Below are 18325 nucleotides of genomic sequence, written 5' to 3' on the forward strand. Positions count from 1 at the left end.
ATTGTATAAAATGCTTGGATTCTGCTGGTTTCATTTAATTCGATGAAGTTTTGACAATGAAATTGTTGTGTTTTTTTTTTAACCCTACACAATAACTTTAAGAACCCATTAATTTTGTCCATAAAACACGGGAGAACTAACTTCAATATAATGCTCTCAGTCAGTTTACTCTTTTGACCATGAACAGTTTCTATTCAAATTCCGGAAAATTTTACAATGGTTTGGCAAATTTATTATTTAAAAAAGAAATTGCTCAACATACATAACCTAGATATTGACGCCGCCTGACGAAATTTATGATCGCTATGTCTCACCTTGGTGTCATAAATATAAATGTATGTCACAGGCACGACAAAACTGTACACCACAAAATGAATCTCAGCAGATAAAGGCTTGCTTTAAACAAAAGGGATGAGATTATAAAACTCACAGAAGCTTCAGACTTAAAGAAAACGAACATATAAATGATATGATACCATTTTTCTATGAATTATAAAGCTGATGTGCTTCTACAGTTATTTTTATTTTCTTTAGATTAAAAATATCTTTTAAGAAAAATTCAAGTGTACACCCAGGCGTTTTGACGTACATGTAGCTACATGCCTGAATACAGATTCAATGAGGTCGAATTATTCTTTTGTAAGTGAATAATTCATCGTCTGAATATACTTATACTCTGGATTATGTATTTAATCTATTGATTTTACTTGGATTTGTAGAGCGAAAAAATTTCCATGGATACCTTTGGCCCCTTACGTCCCATTCATCGTCGAAAATTGCTCAGTCTTCAGATTTCTATGTTGTGTTCTATGTACTATTGTTTATCTGTTGGTCTTTATCTTTTTTAGTCAATCCTTTTTCAACTTTTGTATTTGAATGTCCATCTGGTATCTCTTGTGTCTCTTTATGTATATATTTTAACATTTACAATATAGAAGACAATTGCAGTGGCGAATCCAGGAATTTTTATAAGTGGGGGCCCACTGACTGACCTAAGAGGGGGCCCACTTCAGTCACGCTTCAGTGATTCCCTATATAAGCAACCAAATTTTTTCCAAAAAAAAGGGGGCCCGGCCCCCCCCCCCTAAATCTGTCTCTGAATTGCTTATCATGTGCCTTTTTATTGCATTTGTTTTGCCAAGGATTCAAAATATGTTGACCCTATACAGATGTGCAAGATAATTATATGATCAACAAAATTAATTTCTTTTTGTGGTCTGGGTGGTCTTTGTCAAGACATGAAATAACAAGCCTGGAAGAAAACCTATTTTAAAACCCAGTAAGCCATAAACATAAACTTTTATTGAGATAAAATTGAGAATAAAAGAAATAGGGGAATGTGTCAGAGACAACTGCCTGACTAATGGTCATATAACAGTCACGGCCACCAATGTGTGAGTCTTTATATCACAGTTATTGTAATCCTTGAATGTATTAAGCTTGTAGTTTTTTATCATGAAAAGAAGATAATTGGCAGTCCAATCAGACTTGATAAATAATCCTACAAGCCAGGGTTCGACAGATATCAAAACAAAATCAGTGATTATTTTTTTTAATAAATAATACCTTCTGAGCACATGATTAAAATCAATAATGTATTATTGTATCAAAAAATGTTTTGCAAAATAAATACAGTATTGAAACAGTTAACAAAAATAAAAACAACATTGTTTTGTTTTTTTATCATCTTCTCCTGTTATAACTGATATTCTTGATCCTGATCTTGGTAAATATAGTTGCTGCACCAATTTTCCCAGTAATCCTGATGAATATTGCCAATTGTTTTTATCAGACATCACATTACTTCTGACTATCAGCTTGGCGTACAGTCAACATCTCCATCTTTAGCAGCTTTCATTTTCTTAATTTCTGTCTGAATTTGTTTCTCCATATCAATTATGGCTTTAGGTTTCTTGTACTGTGAATAAACAAACAGTGAGGTTGTATTGTGGAAAATTGTAAAACTAAGACATGAAAGAACATTTGTTTCAACATGTTCAAGATGATTCATCAAGCGATCAAAATATCATAATTTTTAAGATAGAAAGTCACAAAATTTAAAGTATACAACGACATCTGCTGACATGACTTGTCACATTGAACTGGAAAAAATTCAAACAGTAGGAAAATTTTGATTTGAAAGTTTTAAACCATCTTATACAGTTGGAGCCCAAACAATATCTCCATTTAACTAGAGGCTCCAAAGAGCCTGTGTCGCTCACCTTGGTCTATGTGAATATTAAACAAAGGAAGCAGATGGATTCATGACAAAATTGTGTTTAGGTGATGGTGATGTGTTTGTAAATCTTACTTTACTAAACAGTCTTGCTGCTATTAACATTTATCTCTATCTATAATGAACTTGGCCCAGTAGTTTCAGTGGAAAATGTTAATAAAAATTTACAAATTTTATGAAAATTGTTAAAAATTGACTATAAAGGACAATAACTCCTTAGGGGGTCAATTGACCATTTCGGTCATGTTGACTTAATTGTAAATCTTACTTTGCTGAACATAATTGCTGTTATCTCTTTCTATAATAATATTCAAGATAATAACCAAAAACAGCAAAATTTCCTTAAAATTACCTTAAAAGGGGCAGCAACCCAACAATGGGTTGTCAGATTTATCTGAAAATTGTAGGGCAGATAGATCTTCATCTGATAAACAATTTTACCCCATGTCGGATTTGCTCTAAATGCTTTGGTTTTTGAGTTATAAGCCAAAAACTGCATTTTACCCCTATGTTCTATTTTTAGCTGTGGCGGCCATCTTGATTTTATAGTCGGGTCACCGGACACATTTTTAAAACTAGATACCCCAAAGATGATTGTTGCCAAGTCTGGATTAATTTGGCCTAGTAGTTTCATAGGAGAAGATTTTTGTAAAAGATAACTAAGATTTACGAAAAATGGTTAAAAATTGACTATAAGGGCAATAACTCCTAAAGGGGTCAACTGACCATTTCGGTCATGTTGACTTATTTGTAAATCCTACTTTGCAAAACATTATTGCTGTTTACAGTTTATCTCTATCTATAATAATATTCAAGATAATAACCAAAAAACAGCAAGATTTCCTTTAAATTACCAATTCAGGGGCAGCAACCCAACAAAGGGTTGTCTAATTCGTATGGAAATTTCAGGGCAGATAGATCTTGACCTGATAAACATTTTTACCCCATGTCAGATTTCCTCTAAATTCTTTGGTTTTTGAGTTATAAGCCAAAAACTGCATTTTACCCCTATGTTCTATTTTTGGCCGTGGCGGCCATCTTGGTTGGTTGACCGGGTCACGCCACACATTTTTTAAACTAGATACCCCAATGATGATTGTGGCCAAGTTTGGTTCAATTTGGCCCAGTAGTTTCAGAGGAGAAGATTTTTGTAAAAGTTAACAACGACGCCGGACGACGCCGGACGCCGGACGCAAAGTGATGGGAAAAGCTCACTTGGCCCTTCGGGCCAGGTGAGCTAAAAATGAATAAATGTATCAAACAAGTCAGATTTTGTTTTCTGTGTCTATATCAAGCAATCATTGATTGTTGTTTGTTTTATATTGATTTGGTTTTTTTAATTGTGCAAACAGTGTATTTCTTAACCTACTGTACAGTTACAGTTTTGCACATTTATAGTGTTTTATAACTCAGTGACCATTCAAGGGTTGGGTTTAGAGGGTTGGAACATTCCAACATCTTTTAAAATGGCTGTATCTGCACCTGGTTTTAAATACTGTTCACTCTCTGGCCTATGAATAGTTTTCTCATTGGCTCATCACACAACAGTTTGTTTTTTTTCATAATAACAGTTTAAGTCCCTGCAAAGAGATCTAACGCAATACTTTCATCCTCATACCACCCACATTTAAAGAGCAAAAATCTTACAGTCCTGAATGGCATAGTTTCAAATTTTTTGACTGTGAGGTATAAATTATTTTCAAACAAGAATGTGTCCCCAGTACATGGATGCCCCATCTGCACTATCGTTTTCTATGATCAGTGGACCCTGAAAATTGGGTAAAACCACTAACTTGGCATTAAAATTAGAAAGATAATGTTATAGGGAACATGTGTACTAAGTTTCAAGTTGATATGACTTCAACTTCATCAAATCTACCTTGACAAAAAAATTTAACCTGAAGCAGGTCAAACGGACAGACAGATGGATGGACACACAGACCAGAAAACATAATGCCCATAATAATACAATAAATATGTGTTCATTAAATGTACACAATAATATACAATGTGTTACTTACTGAGACAATTAGTGTATTGTTTGCATGTGTGTTCTTAAAATGTACACAATAATATACAATGTTTTACTTACTGAGACAATTAGTGTATTGTTTGCATGTGCTACTGATATACTGTTCTGATCCAAAGGTATCTGTGCCCTCAGCATATCAGGAATGTCAAACTTTTTGTAATATCTACACAAAAAAATAAGCACATGCAAGTTATTTAAAAATCAGATTTAACAGATAGTCTGAGGTCAAATTAAAGATACCTAGCTCATATCAACAGATTTAAAAAAAAATCTTAATATTTTTCTTTATATTTTCTTTCTTTTTAATTTATGACAAATTGCAAGATCTGACTAGAAGCTTTTAATATCTTGTAATACTCACCTGTGATTTTGATAATTAACACTGTTACAATGCATGCAGAATATTTCTGATACAATGTAGTTACTTGCAAAAAAAGTAAAAAATAAATGGGGAATGTGGCCTTGGGATAAAAATTATGCCCCCTCTTGAATATCATATAAAGTTATAAAGTGGCATTACTGAAGAAAGGTAGAAGTGATGATACTCAAATTTGCACTGGATCTGAAGCTACAAGTATTGTGTATAAGTTTAGTTTTATAACATTTGAGCAAGGCAAACTGTCAAAATGTATTTTTTTTACTGTAGAAGAGCTTATATATATTCATGAATACATCATATGACATAGATCACATATGGTGATTGGACCTCAAGATATGGGAAAATATTTGGCCTTAATACTTGGACAGTAATAAACAGATTATTTTGCAAGGTTTCTGACTGAAACTATTGGCAGGATTGCATATCTGGACTATGAAAACTACATGTACAATAGCAATAACAGTTTATACTTGACAAATAGGTAGGAGAACACATTTGGACAATGGGTACTTGGACAGCAATAATGCTTCACTCGCAAACTAAACATATGGGTATGAATTTAGAATATAATACTTGAACAATGATAAGAATTCAACCTTGACCTATTGATATTGGTAAAAATGTACAAATTGAACTATAAGTTATAGTTATCCCACGAAAACGTGGTGTGTCAGTGTAAGATCATCCTGAAGGCTGGAGGCAAGAGGGTTATCTAACATGGACACACCAAGTCCAAGTGGAATAACTATTTTACATCCTAGCTGTTTCAGATTAGACCAACAACAATTTACAATTCATAAAATATAGTTTAGAACGCCACACAACCATTATAATATACTTTGTATATTACTATTTAATGTATGCCCTTTATGACCCCCGAATTCAATGTTTAGATATGAAATCAAGTAAACTCGCCCCACTGTCCAATCAACCCACACTAGATCGCCACTTAAGGAGGGTATAAGATTTTCAGAAAAAAAACACTTTTATTTTACATTACAAATTCTATTAATTACCTTCAGTAGTTGTTACTTTATCATATGGTACAAAAATTATTCCAAAAAATCAATTTGTGTTGACCCCAGGTGACTTTTAAAATGTTGATATCATTGAAAAAGCTCTAAATTATCTCCCTTTAGTTCCAAAATACCATTTTTTGGCATTAACATTGAAATATCTTTTTTAATTCATCAGTTACCTATATTTTTTATTGTTGTTTCCGAATAAGCTGTACATAAACTAAATAATTGTAAAATTTAAGCGATTTCTGTAATTTAGTTCTTTTTTTATTTCGATATTACAGCTATTTCTCCTGTTAGTTCAACAGAAAAAAAGGACATTAACAAAAGTGTATGCTTCTTTCGACGGCAGATTGTGAGCGTAAATGAACGGTGACCCCATTTTTTTATTTCATTTTTCTATTAAGGATAAGATAAAGTTCATTTATAGAAAAATATAGAGAAATCTTATATTAAATAAAAAAAAATCATTTAGACCCGCGAGCCCCCTTAATACAAAAATCGCCCCACTTTTGTTTACAGACTCAACCCACTTTTACAAAGTGTAAATTGTGAAAATTGAACAATCAGTCTGACAACTCACTCATTTACAAAAAGAGTTTAATCCCCATTGAATAGAGGTTTGCCAACTCGCCCCACTTATAAAAAAAAATCTTGCTTCCTGTAAGTTCAAAAATGTATGTTAAATTACTGATAGTTGGTATCCAGTCGTCCTGGTGTAGTGGTATGTGTCGTGGGTTTATATGCTAAAGATCTTAGGTTCGACTTGAATCCCAGCATAGGCACTGGATTTGTTCTCGGTAAATTTTGATAGAAAGACAGTCTTTTCTGTATAATTAATTATAAGTTTTATAGTGGATTTGACATTCTTGCCAAAATGTCACAGAACAAAGGAAAGCATGCAAAAAAAAGAAATTCAAGCTGGGGTGATCTGGTAAGGGTGATCTGAGTATCCACTATAAAACTTATAGAACAAAGGAGCCGGAATGTAAATACTTGAACAGTTGAAAGTGTTCATGACAGGATCACATAATAGGGGTACACATCTGGGATAAATAATTAGACAGCAATGATGTTTTTCTGATTTGAACTGCAGGTCAAGGTAGCCAGTAAGACTGTACCAACTTACTTTTTATTGGTTGTTCTAATCACGATATTTTTCTTATCTTCATCAACAGTAACCATGTAGGTCTCAATAGGAAAGGGAAGGTTTCTTACTCTGCCTATAAATGCTGTACTACTATCTTTTCTCACAAATATTGGCTGTAAAAAACAAAATTTGTTAAAAAAAACCTCTTTAAGTTCAGGTACCATTATATATTAACCATTATCCAATCAGTTAATTTATCATTTAAAATCATATATATCAAACACAGATAATGCCCTCGGTTGCATATAACATAATAAAGGGACATAACTAAAGAAAAGTGACAAAGAGTTTTGTGGTGATAAGCATTGTGTATAAGTTTCATAACATTTCAATTTAGTTGACCCAATGAAGCAAACTAAATTTAGAGAAAGGAAACCTTAGGATGTACATGTACTTACTGACATAAAGACGCATGTACAGATGGCCAAGTATAACATCAAGGCCCACTCTGCTGTGCAAGACGCTTAAAAATAACATAATCATATTCATTGAAAAGATGGGGATGTGGTATGACTGTAAAAGATAAACCTATTCAAGTAGAGACCACTCGAGTATATGTAAGTAAATATTGGTCACTATGCAGCTTTCAACAATGAGCAAAACACATACCATATTAGTTAGCTATAAAAGACCAAAACATAACAAAATGTAAAATAATTCAAAAGCAGACGACCTGATTTTAACAAAATTTGAGAAAAAAAATATGACAGACAGCAGCCTATCACACACACTGAATTTCAGGCTGCACACTCTGAACAGACATATATTTGAAAGAAAATTGAACAGTTAAAGATTCAATAAAGGATATACAAATTTTAACTAGGTGAATTTATTTCATAAAAATTAATGTTTATCTTTTTAAATTGAACATATATTGCACTCTCTGGTATTATTTTCTTATACATGTTAAAATTTGTATGTCCTTTATGGAATCTTCAACTGGTTTTTTTTCTTCAAGCAGCAGAATTTCCATCATGACAGGTTTTAAAGAGTTCTATAATCTGCCAGTATTGTTGTTGCATTTTTTTTTACTTTTTAGTTTTTATCACTTAGTTTTTTTAATCTAGTAATTTATGACAGGTATTAATTAATAAAAGTATTAATAATACCAGCAGATAGATTTCTAAAACCATCTTCATCCTCTCACCTTTAAATGAATTATCTTAAAGAGTCCAGCAGATTTAAGAAATTCAACAGCTCAACCTACTTACATTAGAGAGACTTTCCATGAGGCCAGCAGATTCTAAATTCCTGGGAGCTAACTGTTCACCTATTTCATACTCCCATTGTTCAGAGGTCTGTTTAGTGGCAAAACTGTTGTTCAGCTTCTTTCTCCATTTTCTAACTGTTAATAAAAGAAAAGTTTTAATGTTGGTTTTTTTCTAACAATTTAAAGGCATTTTATAATCAATAAATTCAATAAATCTGCAGAAACAGTAAAAACAAATGCAAAACTCTTAAAACAAAAGACTCCAGTTAAATATATATGTATGATTCAAATAATAAATATTAAAAGATGTTGGGTTTATATGATTAGTAACAACTTGCCTCTTATATCATCTTTTAGATTTTTCAGATCTAGATGAGTTCTAATTGTCCTATTTTTCTTACTAAGTTATTGAAGCATTATGTGGAAGACAGATAATCAATTATGATCTTCTTTGTTCTAAATGGATAACAAACATACATAAACTTTTGACACAAAGATATGTTTGCCTTGGTATAAGTATTTGATAGTTTAAATATATACACTGTACAGCATGTACAGTGTACATGTACATCAACATGAAAACTATACATTCAAAGTCAATGATCCATGACTTAAAACTGATAACTCATAGTCATTTACACCCATGAATAGGGATATTGGCTTCATCATTTTGCCCACTTATGATATATAAATGGATCCAAAAGCTCCTTACAACCTATGAAATAAGAAAATTCCAAACTGTTTGTGTTCATCTTCCTTACTTATTTATTAAAATCTTTCCCATTTGATTAATTTCATATGAGGATGAAATAGCTTACCCCAAAATGGTTCAATATAAAATCTTACATAATCATTATTAAAACAAAAAACTAATTTTGTAAAAAGCTATTAGATAAAGCGCCTGGGAACAGGATGTGGATATTTTTTTTTCATAATTTGCACTGAATTTACAAACAGTATGTATACCTCTGTCAGTGCATTACAGGGGTATAATAAATATACCGTGTTATACATGTACCTAATAATTCATCTGTTCTGACATCATACTCCTCAGCCATCTCACCACCATCAGAAAATGTAAAATGCACCTTTTTCCTTCCTGAAATAGTGATAAAAGTGTGTATACAGAAATATCATTATGCTGAAATTACATTTATGTGATGATTATGTTATAAATTGTCATCCAATATTCATTGTAGTGTAACTTTATACATTGTATATCTATGTCTTATACAATGTTAAAATTGAGAATGTAGAAATAAACTGGAAAGTCCTCTATTACTTGGAATGAGAAATCAAGTCACAGTGAAACAGCCAAAACAAATTCACCTTAATGGGCAAATAAATATAAAATAAACCAGTATGTTCCTATTCTTATCTAAAGGTACTAAATGCCAAAAATCACAACAGCCTTTCAGATATCATATATATATATATATATGACTTTCAACATGTTCCAAAGAAACAAACTATTTTTTTCACTTTTCTTCTGATTTTTTTTTAATTTGGGCCATGAAGCTTACAATCAACCATTTTTAAAATCAAAGCCCCCTGAAAATAGTACATTCTTAACAAAAATATGAGTGATAAAAGGAAAAATTAAAAATCATACTTAAATCAGAAAAATATTTGTAGAATGTAACTGATAGGATAATGTAAAACAAAGAAAGATAACTCTAAATTTTCATGATTTGTGTTCAAAATTAAGAGAGGAAAATAAATCTTTTATAGACAATTTTTGAGAAACATCAAGTCATAAAGATTGATTATTTATTAGATAATATGCTCTTAATGTTAACCATAAATGGTACATGTACACATTGTAGGAGGGTCAATTTGGGTGGATATAATATGGCCCTGAAATATCATGCTTACATGATGGTTGATTCTAAATTTCAGAATGGCTTTTTCATGTTATAATGGAGTTCCTGAGAAAATGCTACATACATTTCATGTATGCCCTTTAAGTAAAAGAATAAGTTTTTGGTAAACAGGAAGAGGATGGGAAGAAATCTGAAAATGCATTCCACAGTATTACAACAGATTTACACTCAAATAAATTAATAATTTTATCTTAAAAAACCAACACCAAATTACTGAAAAACTACCAAAATAATCTACATGTATTATTTCAGGTTAGGGTGCATGCAAGAAGGTTTAAAATGTTTAAATCTGTTGCATTTGTTTGCACCTGTCCTAACTTACCTAAGTAAGGAATCTGTTATTTAGTAGTTTAATGTGACTGTTGCTTTGACATGCATTGATTGTCACTTTATTTAGCTGTAATATAGTCTATTATAGATGAATTTAATAAAAGAGGGACGAAAGACACCAAAGGGACAGTCAAACTCGTAAATCTAAAACAAACTGACAACGCCATGGCTAAAAATGAAAAAGACAAACAGAAAAACAATAGTACACATGACACAACATAGAAAACTAAAGAATAAACAACACGAACCCCACCAAAAACTAGGGGTGATCTCAGGTGCTCCGGAAGGGTAAGCAGATCCTGCTCCACATGCGGCACCCGTCGTGTTGCTTATGTGATTACAAATCCGGTAAATAGTCTAATTCGGTAGGTCAAATTCATGAAAGGGAAGGGGATTGTAGTTACGACGTGAGGAACATATCCGATATCATTTGTGAAACGGTTATTCCATAACGGTAAACCAACTCGTGATGGCGTCCGTAAAATTTACGAAGGGATGATTTCAACTTCACCATAATAACTTATAAATGGAGGAAGATAAGTTCATAAAAAAACTTTTTAAATTTAGTGTGTACATTCAATATGGTGACCACAGAAATCACAATGGCAGCCATGTTCGATTTACACGCTAAACATAAAATGATCTTTATGAAATTTTCGGCTGTCTGTAAATCATTTTTAAGTTATAAAATACATTGATAATACATTATTATTTAATAATCAATGTTTAAAAGTCACCAATATGTGCTAATATTAAAATTTAAAGTGTTATTCAGTCATTACAAGTGTCATTTGGATAATAACAGTGTTATTCAGTCATTCGTGTTAACCCCCTGGTGGTTCTCAAGAGTTCACGAAAAGTGGTGGTCCTACGGATTTTAATACCAAAATATTACAAAGGACTGACACAATTTTAGTATTTTTCAATAGAAATAATAGTGAGGACTAGTAGATTTTCTTCAAGGACCACCAGGGAAAAAAAAGATTTTGCGAACTCTCTAACTTCTCTCCGAGTACTTCGGCTTCCTCCACCATAATAACAGACTTCCCAGTGTCCCAGCACTCCCTTTGTGTTGGGTGGGGACTGATTGTCCTTGTAAAAATAATTGTCATATAAATATACGTTAGAGACACATCTCCATAATCCAGATAGGGAGTGTACATGGATGCCACTGTACACCATAGGGCTCTTCACAGTTAGTTCGGCCATGTTGGATAGGGGGCAGATTTTTTAAAAAGAGGTGGAAATAGTATGAAAGTATGGGAAATCCTATGTGTGTTTCCAAGCAACTGCTCTGTTTCTATGATGTTTTCCCGTATTTTTGCCCCTATCCAATATGGCCGAACTAACCGTGAAGAGCCCTATTGCAGGCATAAATATAAATGGACTTTCAAGTGACTGACGGACTCTGTGGTTTCCAAGACTGTTGCATGATGTAAATAGTCCAAATAATTATGAGGTCTTGAAAGGTTATTATATTTTTTTCTTTGACTCCTTCACGTCAAAGAAAGGCGTCAAAAAATATATAATACCCTTTCATTTTTATTTTTACATTTGTCATGATTTGAACACAACTGCAGGTATAAATAAAAACCTTATCAAAATGGGTCATTTCATTAATTGTATTAAGTTATAGGAAAATAAAAATGTATGTCCTATGATATTCTTCTATATTGCAAGTTTCCGAGCTTACCATCTTGTAGCAGACAAGTTTTTTGTGCACTTCGAAGTTTCTCGATCCATGTGGTCGCCATATTGTTTATAGTAACACGAAAGACTTATAAACAAGGGAAAGAACCTACACTAGTATTTTTATTGGCACTGGCTACAGTTACATGGAAATGTAACAATAATAAAAATATTATTGTTACATTGGAGACTAATTGCCGGAATGCAAAGTTGGGTAAGGAACTGATTAATTATGAGACTGTGTAACAATAACTATTGAGGCTACGGTTGCATTGCGTTATTGTTATATGAAAAACAGCAATATACGCTGGATTTATTAAATTTAAATCTTCTATAGTTTTGTTGCTTAATTCTTTCATATGTACCAAATTATACTTGTAATAATGACAAATAATAAATATTATTATTCAACAATTGTGTTTGAATTGTTTTACATATTAAGGGTTTTGATGTTCTCAAAGATACTGTCCCAAGTCAGTAGCCTCGATCTGGCCTTTGTTAGTCTTGTATGCTTTTTAATTTTAGTTTCTTGTGTATAATTCTGAGTTGAGCGTAGTGTCCATTATCACTGAACTAGTATACATGTTTGTTAAGGGGCTTGCTGAAGGACGCCTCCGGGTGCGGGAGTTTCTCGCTACATTGAAGACCCATTGTGGCCTTCGGCTGTTGTCTGCTCTATAGTCGGGTTATTGACGCTTTTAAGTTGACACATTCCCCATTTCCATTCTCAATTTTACTTCCGATAAGTAGTGACATTGGCGAAAATTATAGTTCAATGGTTTGTTCTTGGGAACCGAGTCGGGCTGAGAAAAGTGTCCTTTTTAACTGCACACCTTCTCTCATAACTGTCATTATACTTTGAACAAAGCATGAAGAGATTCCTATAACCAATTTAGTTTGGGGTGAAAATTTAAAACTTTGATTGGTTTGAAACGAAACTGATTTGATTACAAGACACAAATTACATACAACTATACAAACGCAGTTCTGAAAAAAATGATATATCAAAAGCAAAGTTTGCCAACTGTGAACTTCTGTATACATGTATCCATGGGGGACGTAATTTCGTTTCAAAATCAGATGGAGCCTAAACCAAAGGTAACTTTTCCCCCTTTTAAATCTATATACCTATTATATACAAATATTGTTTGGGGAGGTTTTATAAAAAAAAAATGTGTCCGACTTAAAATGCTCCAAAAACAACTTACTGGATATGTATTGTATGTAATAATTGTATGTATTGTAAATATAAAATAAATGTTTTCAACTTTTATTATTTAGTACATATTACTAGTCCCATCGTACATTGCCGTTTTTTCATTTAACAATAACGCAATGTAACCGTAGCCTCAATAGTTATTGTTACACTCATAATTAATCAGTTCCTTACCCAACTTTGCATTCCGGCAATTAGTCTCCAATGTAACAATAATATTTTTATTATTGTTACATTTCCATGTAACCGTAGCCAGTGTTATTTTTATTTGACAAAGTATTTATGTACATGGATATGGTATTTGAACTATAAAATTCTTATTCTGCTCTAAAACTGATTGAGAATTACGCATCCAACAGGTAACAGTTTGTTAGAGGTTTGAAAAAAAAACTAACATGATAGGTGTTTTACAAGGTTCTGTCCTTGGTCCTATACTTTTTTAATATTTTCTTAAATGATTTTAAATGAGGCCCACCATGGGGGTGTCAAAGTAATTACATAATCATTTATATTTTTTTTAATCAATATATTCAAGTTATCAAAAACAAACTAAGACGATTACATAATCAAATAATCATGAAATATCAGCAGTTTTGTCTGGTAATCATATACTAGTCCGGAAGTATCACTAGATTACTATAAAAACGGCCAAGTAATTACAGAATCAAAAACCCTACGAGGAGGCTCTTAAATTCCGCTTTACTTTATCCAGTTCACTATAGAATTATATAATGATAAAGGCAACCTTGACGAATATCAGTCTTATGGATATTAAAGTCATAAGAAACGAGTGACCGGTAAAAAATAATGTTCTTCCAATTCTTGAACCAACGCATACAAACATCATAAACTTAGTCTTTTGTAACTCGAATTTATCATTTTTTTCGTGTAAATTTCGTATAATCGTCAATTTTTTTTTCAATCGGTCATTGTTGTTGTGAAAATATGGCAGGTAATTAAAGTTCGGGTTTTGAAGCCGAAGTTTAACGATTGTCACCTGTTTGTCAACAATTGACGAAAAATAAACAAAAAAAGCATGGAAATTGAGCACATGTTTAACATGTTAATACAGATAATAGTTTATTTTAAGGACATCCATGCGTATTGTGGTCACCGGATTTTAACGAGATGGGTCAAACTGAGGTCACCTTGCATACGGAAAATATGTCGGGGGAATTGCTTGCTGGAAGGAAGCAATTCAAATAAAGTAAACTTCTTCTAAATATGATTAAATTAAAGAATTTTCTTCAGAAAAAAGTATATGTACATAAGTTTCATAATGAAAACTATCCATTGAGTTATAAAAAACATATGCATTATTTTTTTTTGACTTAAGGTTTCTTATGACTTTAATCATAGTATTTCTACACTTGAGATCATTTGGCTCCGATAGACTGATTTTCTTCTAAACTGGGACTATTATACTAACGGGACTGGAAACCGTTACACCAATCAGTGTAATAGTCCCAGTTCTTACCATACTATATGTTTGCACATTTCAGAAAAAAACAAGCTTTGGCAATTGGCCAAAAAAAAAGTTGATAAAAATCTTACATCTGTGATAAGACTGATAACAAATTATCAAAACAAATGTGAAATGAGGTCAAATAGATGAAAAGTAAAATAAGAACATACAAAACTCCGAGAAAAATTCAAAACGGAAAGTCCGTAATCAAATGGCAAAATCAAAAGCTCAAGGCAAACACACCAAACTGGTATATTTCTGACTACGTGGCGACTTTTTCTTATGTAGGAAATGGAGGACTAAACCTCTACCTTGTATGGCAATCGCATTAAATTCCATTATATTGACATCAATATGTGAACAAAACAAATAGACATAAAAGGTAAAAATGTCAAAAATCAGGGTACTTGCAGCAGTCAACATGGTGTTATAATGATCATAATCACTATATATTTTTTTTTTAAATGTAATAAAGAAAAACAAAAGACATATATATATATTTCTCTAATTCTATGGAAATTTATCCCTTTTCGAACCCATTGTATAAAAAGAATTAATCAACGTGTGGTTGCTGGTGATCTCAGAAGATCATTGGATGATTTTGAGGGTCATGACCTTTTTGGCTGACTGAATGAACCAAAATATGATAACAGGTGTTAATGAAATTGACAACTTCGTGCAATGTAAAAGGCACTCGAAGGGGATTTTCGGTAAACAAAAAAAGAAAATGTCTTTTTAATCATTAGAGAAACAGATTCTTACATAGTTACTCGTGGATTATCGGATTTATCCAATCTCGATAGTTAAATTATAAATTTTAAAGTACTCGCCGAGGCGGCTCGAACTTTAAAATTGATAATTTAACTATCTCGATTGGATAAATCCGATAATCCACTGGTATCAATGTAAGAATCTATATATTTATAGATTATCGTTGATTATCTCAACGAGATAGATTTTCTCGCTTGAGCTGGTACAGCGAAAGTGAGAAAAGCAATCGAGTTGAGATGACCAATGATAATCTGTTTATCGCTATTTTACCTGTGACGACGTTGTCAATTTCAATGTCAATTTCGTTAGCAACGCCACGTGGCTCCTTAGTTTCTAGCAATAATTTTTCCATATCAAGCAAGAAGCTAGATATGAAAATTATCACAAAAAAAAGATCAAAGGAAAAATGCACAAAATAGCGATAAATATATATATATAGACAAAACACATTTATAGCAAAAACGAAAGACAAGAATACAAAAATTATGATAGCACAATAACACAATCAATGACGGGATGTATAAGTACAGAGTCACGTCTAATGAATATTACCCAAAACAGACTAACCAGAGAAAGGAATGATTATTTTAATATTCATAAAGACAAATAAAATAATATAATAATACGTTATTAAGATGATAGACAACGTGGTAATATTTATAGACCGTTGCCTCTTATCTTTTGTGGTAAAAAATAACCTTCCATAATTTTACAAACTCTGCCGGCTCGATCTCTGTTACATTTTTACGTTTAGTATTTTGTATAGTTCGATCATGTCACCTCCGATCCTTTTACAATTAAGTAATGATAGGTTAAATTTCTATATTTTTTCTTCGAAATGAAGTTATTTAATCTTGGTAGTTGTTTCGTTGCCCGTCGAAGCACTTTCTCAATCGTGTAAGTATATCTTATTTTATATGGATGCCATACTAATAGCTTGCAAATTCTAAGTATGTTCTTACAGTCAAGTGTCTTGTATAGTGTTGCATATGTAGCTATATCAAAACAAATCTTACTTTCTTTTAAATATTGTTAAAGAGTTCGTGACCATTGTGTAAAAGATGAATTTGCTTAGTGTTCCATGAAAGGTAGAAATGTTGAAGAAACATAAAATCGTATTATCTGAGTGAAAATTTTATAAACTAAATGGATCAAAATAGTAGATAATCATGTTGTGTTGCATTTTTGGTCTGTGATATCACTGCTAGTGGACTCCACCGGCGTCAACGAGCATAATACTTTCTCGGAAGTCAGTAGTTATTATTGGTATGGGTATAATCTGTAAATTTTTCTGGTCTTAATTTTTTACCAAACAATTACTAAATAGTTGTCAAAGGTACCAAGATTATAATTTAGTATGCCAGACGCGCGTCTGTAAAGAATGATGCGGTAGACAAGGATGACTTTGCCAGACACAGATAGTCCGTTTCTATGTTGGTTGGCATTGGCTTTTGTTTTAGTTTAGTGTTTATGTTGTTCTGTTGTTGTTCTTATAGTGTATGTGTTTCTTTCAGTTTTAGTTTGTTACCCGGGTTTGTTTTTACTTAATCAAATTAAGACTTTTGAACAGCGATATACTTCTGTTGCCTTTATAAACCGTGTATGGCACATTTTGTTAACTTTTGACTTGAAATGCTCTTAAACTTCGATCAGACATTTCAGCTAAAATGTTTTTGGAGTAGCGTCACTGGTTATGTTTTATGTAAACAAAACGATTGTCTAGTATAAGAAAATTATAAGCCTGGTACTTTTGACGAAATTTTACAACTGCCATTGGGTCGATATCACTAGGTTGGTGTCACAGGCAGGCCGCACTCGTCTCAGAAAAAAAATTCATATATAAAGGTTATACAGGGGGGAAAAATTCTGCGACGAGTGCCAGTGGTTGGTGTCAATTTTTTCTCCATCCAATAGTCAGCAATTGGTATTGACATTGATAACCACAGATAGGGACGTTTTTTGTATATTTTTAGTATTGTGTTGAAAAGTTTTGAAATGTTCCACACCAGACAATTTTCGACCCAAGGCTTGATTTTGCCTTCATAATTTTATACTATTCGATTGTCACTGAATATGGGTTTCATGTAGACGAAACGCGCGTCTAGCATTACAAATTGTAAGTCAAGTTTTCCAAAGGTGCAGTTAAATTCTTGTCTTATTAACGAAAAACCAACCTCTATTTCATTGATTTAGGGTTTTTTTCAGTGAAAAGACGTATAAAATAGCTTGAAAAATCTACTGAAGATGCGTCGAGGTATATTTGCATGCGAATAAATCAGATTTGTATCGAGAGCAAAGCAGAACGTACAAGAGCTCAAAAGCTTCAATGATATAACACCTCTTTAAAAACAAAGAAAAAAAGTTTGATTTATCTGTTACGAAGATGCGAGAGAGTACAAAAACTGTATTTTACTTTTAAATATTCCTTCGGTTAGTTATTTTGAAGAGCATTTTTTTGTTGTTGTCTTTGTAAATTGTAAAAGACATTGACATTCTATCATATCATCATTAGATACTATTAATTATATACGCAATCAAACGAATTATATAATTCAATGATATTTTTATCCTACCTATACATGACATGGACGAAAATCATGAGTCATTGGTGCAAACAATAAACTCATCATATACACCATATTTATAATTGTGTACGCAAGATGCGGCTTAAAAAAAAGTAATATAACAAAAATACCAAACTCCGAGGAAAATTCAAAACGGAGAAAACGTCATCAAAGGGCAAAATCAAACACTTAATCACATCAAACGAAAAAAAATATACTGTCCTATATATATTCCTGAAATACATTTGGCGTTCAATATCATTAAAATATGGTGTATATACTGACTTTATCTATTCCATATTGTGCCTTTTGTAAGTCGACGAGGGTCTGGATTGAATGCCCTTTATTCTATACTATAAGCCTTTATTTTTAATGCACAAT

The 18325-nt window shown here is 32.2% G+C and overlaps 1 protein-coding gene across 1 annotated transcript; it reads right to left on the reverse strand.

The window, feature by feature from the left end:
- Positions 1 to 1536: 1536 nt before the first annotated feature.
- On the reverse strand, positions 1537 to 12037 carry LOC134715643 (protein DPCD-like). Its single transcript, XM_063577969.1, has 6 exons — positions 11933 to 12037; positions 9045 to 9125; positions 8028 to 8161; positions 6796 to 6929; positions 4329 to 4431; positions 1537 to 1918 (listed from the first exon to the last, which is right to left on the reverse strand). Exons 1-6 carry the CDS (start codon positions 11991 to 11993, stop codon positions 1814 to 1816), a joined length of 618 nt encoding a protein of 205 aa, XP_063434039.1. The 5' UTR covers positions 11994 to 12037; the 3' UTR covers positions 1537 to 1813.
- Positions 12038 to 18325: the final 6288 nt, after the last annotated feature.

This window comes from Mytilus trossulus, chromosome 4, assembly GCF_036588685.1.
Source record: "Mytilus trossulus isolate FHL-02 chromosome 4, PNRI_Mtr1.1.1.hap1, whole genome shotgun sequence".
In the NCBI taxonomy this organism is placed as follows: domain Eukaryota; kingdom Metazoa; phylum Mollusca; class Bivalvia; order Mytilida; family Mytilidae; genus Mytilus; species Mytilus trossulus.

Coding starts and splice junctions, on each gene's coding strand:
- LOC134715643 (XM_063577969.1), bottom strand. CDS start 11,993: ATGGCGACCACATGGATCGAGAAACTTCGAAGTGCACAAAAAACTTGT. Junction 8,162..9,044: donor CAGAACAGATGAATTATTAG/GTACATGTATAA, acceptor TTTTATTAACAG/TTAGAAAATGGAGAAAGAAG. Junction 6,930..8,027: donor TCATGGAAAGTCTCTCTAAT/GTAAGTAGGTTG, acceptor TGTTTTTTACAG/CCAATATTTGTGAGAAAAGA.